We start from the raw sequence: 8,072 nt of genomic DNA on the forward strand, positions 1-8,072 counted from the left end.
CTGATCATTTATGTATACATTTGTCTATATCTATCTCGATTCGTTTTGGCTGTTACAAACAACCGTTATGTGAACAAAATTAATATACCCTTGTGCACAAGTGCGCTCGGGTATAAAAATAAAATTCCGACGCATTGACAAACTTCTCCTTTTTGTGAAGTCGGAAAAAATAAGATCCAAAAAATTTAACGAAATAAAAAAATGTATTTCTCTTTTTAAAACAATTAAAACTAAACCAAATATAAACTAAATTGAAAAATATTTCTTAAAAAATAGAATATATAATAAATTAGTATATATAATAATAAAGTACGTTTCAAAATATTTAATGCAATTAAAAAAGTATATTTTTTAACAATAAAATCGTAAAAAATTAAATAAAGTGAGTTTCTAAAAATTAAATTGCAAAATTAAATTTTTCTTTTTACGGCAATGAAATCTAAAAATTAAATGAAAATAAAATAGCAAAAGAAAAAAAAATTGGCTGCTCGAGGTCTCAAACCAGTGCTTTGCTGACTCCGCCATTGCGACTGGTGCTTTCTCTCCAACTAGCTTTTCATCAGGAGTGGTGAATGATAAAGCTTTTTTTCTAAGACTTTTGTACTAGAATTGTAAAAATCTTTCGAGCTATCCTACCATCTGTCTTGCATTTGTCTACAAAAGACTTTTTACTATCTTACCCAGAATTGTCCTGTAAGGCAGTATTTTTCAGGCAGAACTTGGCGTGAATAGAGAGGCGGAGAGGACTTAGGGCCAAATTCACAGTGCGTAGTTAACTCAGAATCGGCAGTTAACTACAGATTTTTGTACTTGAAATCTGTAATTAACTGCCGATTCTGAGTTATCTACGCACTGTGAATTTGGCCCTTATACCATGTCCCCACCAAAAAGTTAACCATCTCAAATCGAACTTAACCACATCACTAACTATTGCTGCCCACACTGCGGTTTGAGGTTTATAAAACAGTACAAATGTAAAGAACAGTGTTCGGACCTCCAAAATCGATTCAGGACTAAATTACTGCAAAAATCGGAGCAAAAACAAATTTTCTGTACTAGATTGAATTTTTTATTTTTGTTTCTGACATTAATTGTTTGACTAAAATATTTTCTATTCATGCAAAATAAGAACGCTGGGCAATGTAAGGATAATATGTTACATATTTAGGTAATTTTTAGCATTTTCTATATAGTAGAACGTATCTAACACTTAATTTTTTAAAAAGCAAACCTTTTCTACTTTATATAAATTTCATTGTGTATATATATTTTTTAACAAGTTAAGTAAAGTTCTGCATCCGCCAATTTGTACAGCCATACATCAAAAAATAACGAAGTTACTTTATTGACGCATTGCTATGAAAGAGTTACTTTTTAACAGTGAGATTTGGCTAACTTTCAATTTTTTTACTGAAACCGGCGGTGAACACTCAAAAAACGGCCCCAAGAGGGGCATAACATGAATGAAAAAAACGGAATAGATTTGAAGTCAAGCGGAGTAGAGGAGTAGATTTCAAATTTTTTCAAAAACCGGAGTAAATCTAATCTGATCTTAGTTGAGTCCAAACACTAGTAGGGAACGAATTCTTTACATTTTAACGCTAATGACCCACAGATGGCGGGAAAACACAGGGTTGTATCAGACTTTCGACGTGGTTTCGAGTTGGTTAGCTTTTAACCATCTCAGTGAAATGGTTAAGTGCTGTCATTTTTATATGGCGAAACTACGCTAAATGAAGTGGGTTATCGGGATAACCAACTCAACAGCCATAACTACGTGGTTAGCTCCGGTGGGGACATGGTATTAAAGCTCCAGAGTGTGCTTTAGTTAGGGAGGAACAAATATATACAGTGGCGGTCAGTGTTTCGTATCAAGGGTCGGTTGTTCAATGTCTGATTAGCTCTAATCGGAGGTAGAAGCTCCGGTTTAATACAACGACTGCTTTATCGATCCCATGTTATATGCATTACGTCCAAATTGTCGATAATAATGTACTGGTGATAACCAGACATTGAACAACCGGCCCTTAGTATTTACAATGTTTTTCAAGCTATATTCTTTTTGATATTTTTTTATAAAAATATGGTTCATGCTTTAACAAAAACCATATAAATCTCACTTTCAAACTTTATACAGAGTTTAGAAAAAATCCACAAATTTTTATCTAAGTTACGAGCTTTTTAACTAGAATTTTTTTTTAACTTTTTTGGGTATGCCGTTAACAAGCCTATAAAATTTAAGTAAAATTAGTACAAGTTTTGAGCGGCTAAAAAATCGCATTGATTTTTAATCATTTTTTTTTTTTGGTGGCGGCGTTTTGAACTTTTTTCCATATAAACATGAGTTTTTTGTGAAAGAATATGCGCAAGACCTTTTGCGAGAAAAATAAAAGAAGTCAACGCCAGCTTTCCTAAATTTCGCTCAATCAGGTCGTTGGGTGTAGCCTTCAGCCTTTCACACAATACGCACGATAAGACGTTACACACGACGTTCAGGCATCTCGATTTGATGTGGATTGCGACGACACGGTCGTCCACATGAGTGAACGACAGTACTCGGCGACGAAGTGTCTCCACTGCCACAAATCCAGCACCGAACAGCTGTACAGAGTAGACCTCGCAAGATCTCCGTGTTTCTTGCCTTGCCCTGTACATCGCATTGCATGTATGGCAGTGATGTCATTGCACGACATTCGGAATATACATACCTACTTAAAAATGTATGTAAATTCACAATGTGTTGCCAATATTTTTCAACTGATAACTACTACTGTTTGGTAATTAGTTTTAGACGCTATCATTTTTGCGATAAACTACTTAATAATATCAAAACGTTAGCCGGCTGCAATAAAAGCTCGAGCATGCTATAAGAAGCCAGGTATAAAAATAATAAAAAGTTCATAATTGGGTACCCAATTAATGGACGATTAATTATTATTATTATTTATTAGAACGACCAGAGGTTTTAAATTACAAAGGCATGTGAATACTTAATCTTAACAGATTTTTTTTTAAACATACACAAAATTACATATTAAAATTAAAATTAAAATTATTGGAGCAGAAGATAAGAATGTATATACAATTAAGGCCGTGGTTACGCCACCAATTTCGATTGGTAATCACCGTGAAATTGTTGTTGTGCACAGCACGGAGTTAGAGAATTTTCGAAATCGGCCAGCACGCCAATTTTTCAGGTGGTGCAATGATGTCTCTTTGGTGGAGTCCCAATAGCGACATAGATCGCTTTATCAGATCTCTAACTTATGCAAGTCTACAATGACCCGCCAAAATACCTGTAATAATTCTTAACCTCTCCTTGGGGAGGTTTGTGAGTAGCTTATAACTCTTTAGATTGTACCCCATAGTAAGCTCTTAGCTTAACGAAGACCCATCGTGTTTCGCCAATGCAGTACCGTCAGTTTGCTATTTTCTTTTCAGAGCATTTCCTTTAGCATGTTAGGACATCATTTCCTCCGACTCCCAAGTGCCCTGGTAGCCATATAAGCTGGATGGGATTGTTTCATACAGGGTGTTTAGCTTCGCTAGGCACTCCAGGACAAATGAGTACTTGACATCGAAGGATCAGAGCGCCCCAAGTGCCGCCTAACTGTCACTTAATGTAAGAATTCCCTCTCTTCGATAATTCCTACTAAAGTTAATCTCTGCACACAGATTAATGGCATATACTTCCGCTTGGAAGATGCTTGGAAGGTTCCCAAGGGCACTAAAAGCTTTAGTATAGGGCCATATACACCTATTCCAATATACTCAGAGGTCTTAGTAGAGCCGCTATAGTGTGCTCGCCTGGACATGGTCGCCTTGCTGTATATATCAACCTTAAAGCTTCTTCCGAAAACTACCACTCTATACATATCATCTCTGCAGAAGAGAAAAATGGGAGCCTAGCTTGTCCTTGTTCCTAGATGATAAGGTCTTAAGCTTAAGAATATAAAGCCTATTAATATAGTATAGCCTGTATCAAGGTTTCCGCTTGCTGAGTTCTTACTGTATTTAAAAGTAGACCGAATTGGAATAACAGTTAATAGCTTGTTATTCGTTTAATCAGCAATTAAAATCCCTATCTATGTGATGGCTGAGTTGATAAAAATAAATAAAATAGTTTTGTGTAGCAGCAGAAACATTTCAGCTTTGGGCCGAATTTCTCCTGCGATTTCGAACCCGCATGGATATTGAAATAGACGTATATATTCATATATATCATGCCAAATGGGTATAAAAATTTTTAGAAGTAGAGTTTTTTTTCCAGAATTGCACCCGACGGCATACCAGTGGAGGGCAGGAAGCGACTTTGCTTGGTTATATTCTAAACAAACTACTCGCAATACCTTTTCGATTTCAAGAACAACTTTGGGATGGAACTCAAGACCTTCCATTTAGTAGCCAACATATGACGTGCTCGGACAGTCAACTCAAGCAGCATATTCACTTTAAGCATAATAAATTCTTAAAATGGCTACGAATTAGCCAATCTAGTATGCATATCTGGCACTTCAGCTGGAATTTAGTTCTTTTAGCTTCCTCGAACTCATTAGTGTATTCTAGCAATGACTTTCGGTTCGTTGACTTTTTGCACGCTTTTGTTCATTTCCTACCCTGCACCAGGGAACTTCAGCCCACCACGTTTGATCGAGGGCCGCATCGTAGGCGGCAATGAGGTATCGATTGTACGCCACCCGCATCAGATATCGTTGCGGCGGAGAACATGCACCGAATGCGCCTATCTACATGACTGCGGCGGCAGCATATTGAACGAGGATACCATACTGACAGCGGCACATTGTGTTGTCAATCGGCGTGTAAGCAATTTGATGGTAATTGCTGGCACAAATAATCGCGCCGGTAGCGATGGCACAGTAGCGCTCGTAAGCAAAGTGGTCACGCACGAACTGTACAATGCCTCCATAACGGATTATGACGTTGCGTTGCTACTTCTCACCACACCGCTGAAGTTCGATCATTTATTTATTGCACCTGTTGCATTGGTGGCAGCTGCACCAACAGCGGGCGCAAAGGCAAAAGTCACTGGTTGGGGCACAGTTTCGGAAGGTGGTGTGTTGGCGAGCCGATTGCAGGTGGTCAATGTTTTCGTACAGGATCAAGAGCAATGCATAGGTGCGTACGGAGCCCGTATTACGGACGCTATGCTGTGTGCAGGCGTGGTAGAAGGTGGCAAGGATGCCTGCCAGAAGGATTCGGGTGGTCCGCTGTTGGTGGAAGATCAGCTGGCTGGCATCACTTCTTGGGCTATTGGTTGTGCACGTCCCGAATATCCTGGAGTCTATGTCAACGTGTCTCATGTGCGTGAGTGGATCGTGTCAAATGTGGCTGCTAATTCGATGTATAAATTGAAATGAAGCGAATAAAAAGAAATGTTTTTTTTTTAATATAAAGAAAAATATTGAAATTGTGATTTGGGGGTTTTCGGATGATTTCTTGTCACATGAGACGACAGCTTGTACATAAAACATTAGCACGAATAATTTAAAATAAAATTTGTCATAAAACACCAGCGTATCGAAAGAAAACTCATTGGTATGTCTAAGTGAATTTTAAAAAGTTAATCTCTCGTGAATGTAATCAAAGTTAATGTAAATAACAAATTTTGAAATTTAAATGGATTGAAGTTGTATTTAAACATGAGATAATTTACCTAATTTTTTAACTTTTTTCAATCGCGTTTTGGTAAATATCAAGGTTTCAGGCTATGCAGTGCCATGCTGACGACAGTCTACGTATGTACATTAGGTTGGTCCAAACAAAGTAGGGACCGAATTTTAATGCGCTCCCGCTGGGATTATTCTATATCGAAAAAATTACCATTGTTTTTTTTATCAAAAAATATGTAGGGATTGCTCAAACCGCTCAAAGCTCCCATGTATTTTATATGAGAAAAAAAATTGTTTCGTAGAAATGGTATAAAATCCTTGAAAATCTATATTTTTCGATTGGGTAATTCTGTTTCTCTTTAGTAGACTTCAGGGAATAATACCCAATTATTTATTAGTAATTTTTTAATATTAACTATTTTTATAAGCTCCCAAATACCTCGAAATTGCAATGAGGGGAAACAGACTTTGCTGATTTAAAAATATTGATTTTCCAAAGATTATATTCTATATAATCCAGATTGACCCAGATTATACCATAAAATGCCTCTGAACTGTAGACTTTTCAAGAAAAAAAACTCAAAGTTTACGTGTATTTTATATGGGAGATCTTTGCACGCCTTGGGCGAGTACTTAATGTTAATATAAAGGGTTAAAATTTTCAGGGAGCTTTTTTTAGGTGTCTTCTACAAAATTTCGAGGTAGGAGTGAAAACAAAAAACAATAGTCGCAAAACAAAATCGCCCCAATCTATATATATATAAATGGTGTGAAAAATTTATAGTATTAATCTATTTAGTACGGTTGGGCCGATTTGGAAAACATTTTCTTTTAGTTGTTCGTAATTACCAGAAGAAGGTTTTTACGAATGAAAATTTTGGGAAAACCCTCCGGGAAAGTCGGAAAATCGGAAAAATCGAAAATAGATTTTTTTTTGTATGGAATTTTGTATGGCATTCGAATGGAAAAATAGAAAATTCTAAGTGGAAAACTCGTAAAAATCCGGAAGAACGCGTAAAATTTTAATTTTTTTCGACGAAAGCTTAGAAAATTTCGGATAATTGGGAAATTCATTGGGAGCATGAATCAATTGGGAACAATCTTCTCCTATGCTTCATAACCGATTCCAAAATGTGCTGCTTTTTTGGAGAGTGTTTAAAAGAAAGAGTGTACAAAGTTTTAATTTTTCCGATAGGTGGCGCAGGGGTCATGCTACGTTAAAAAAATGCATTTGGTACGTTTGCCTAGATTAGGATATAGGATCCATTTTTTCCGTTATGAGGGCCAGGGAGCGATCTATTCGAAAAAGTCTTATTTATGGTCCGCTTTGCTTGAAATTTGGCTGGGTTAACATATAGGATATTTTTTCTGATAGTTGTACCAGATACCAATCTAATCCAAAACATCTTATATATGGTCCGNGATCTATTCGAAAAAGTCTTATTTATGGTCCGCTTTGCTTGAAATTTGGCTGGGTTAACATATAGGATATTTTTTCTGATAGTTGTACCAGATACCAATCTAATCCAAAACATCTTATATTTGCTTGAAATTAGATACCCGATTATAGATATGCGTGGAATAGAATCGAGTCATTTTTTTACAGTTCGAAAGGTATTTGAAGGCGGCGCAAACATGCGCGTATTGGCTATTTAACAATACCTACTACACAGGCCAACAAAAATGGGGAAAAATTGGATGCAGCAAATGTTAACGCTATTTTTGCCAAATTTTTGTGTGTTGATTACGAATCCGTAAGCATAAGGTTTCCATCAGCTCCAGATTTTAAGAAAAACGAGGTAAAAGTGTCAAAAAATCGCTTTTTTTCATTATTTGGGAAGCTCTAGCAAAGAAACAAAAGGTAATAGAACCTTTCACTTAGACCTAAATTAAAGCTAGAACTCTCGAATACTATCCTTGCGAATTCCTTCATCTTTGCTTAATGATCACTTATAGTTATCTGTTGAACAGGAATAACTGATTTTGGAAAGCTTGAGTACCTACCGCAATTAAGCAAAATGTGACAGAACCTTCCACTTAGACTTAAATTAAGCCTTGGACTTCTGACTTCCATTCCTAAACCTTGACCCTAAGGTCACCTATGGTCGTTTATTGAACAGCTAACCCTGATTTTTACACACTTTTCTCAATTGCACAATTTTCCAGTAATTTTTTATTGTTGGATGATAAAAAGTAAATGAGTATAGGTACGGTGACCATCCGTCCTGTATTATACGGGACAGTCCTCTTTTTGGACCCGTTGTCCTGGCAATTTATTTATTTTATACGGGACGCCAAATGTTCTGTATTTCTTTTAATGTCCTGTATTTGTCCCGTATTCGGTGTTTCGATGCCTTAACATCTCATTAAAAAGGCCAGCCTATGAACGAGTTTTAAGTGATCTGAATGCCTGTGTTTCGATTCGAGGAATACATACAGTGG

The 8,072-nt window shown here is 36.6% G+C and overlaps 1 protein-coding gene across 1 annotated transcript; it reads left to right on the forward strand.

Moving 5' to 3' along the window:
* The first annotated feature begins 4,568 nt into the window (after nt 1-4,568).
* On the forward strand, nt 4,569-5,378 carry LOC108361500 (trypsin eta-like). Its single transcript, XM_017614128.1, has one exon. It carries the CDS (start codon nt 4,569-4,571, stop codon nt 5,376-5,378), a length of 810 nt encoding a protein of 269 aa, XP_017469617.1.
* The last annotated feature ends 2,694 nt before the right edge of the window (nt 5,379-8,072 follow it).

Source organism: Rhagoletis zephyria, unplaced genomic scaffold, assembly GCF_001687245.7.
Source record: "Rhagoletis zephyria isolate East Lansing unplaced genomic scaffold, Rhagoletis_zephyria_1.1 Rzeph_scaffold_00778, whole genome shotgun sequence".
Lineage (NCBI taxonomy): Eukaryota > Metazoa > Arthropoda > Insecta > Diptera > Tephritidae > Rhagoletis > Rhagoletis zephyria.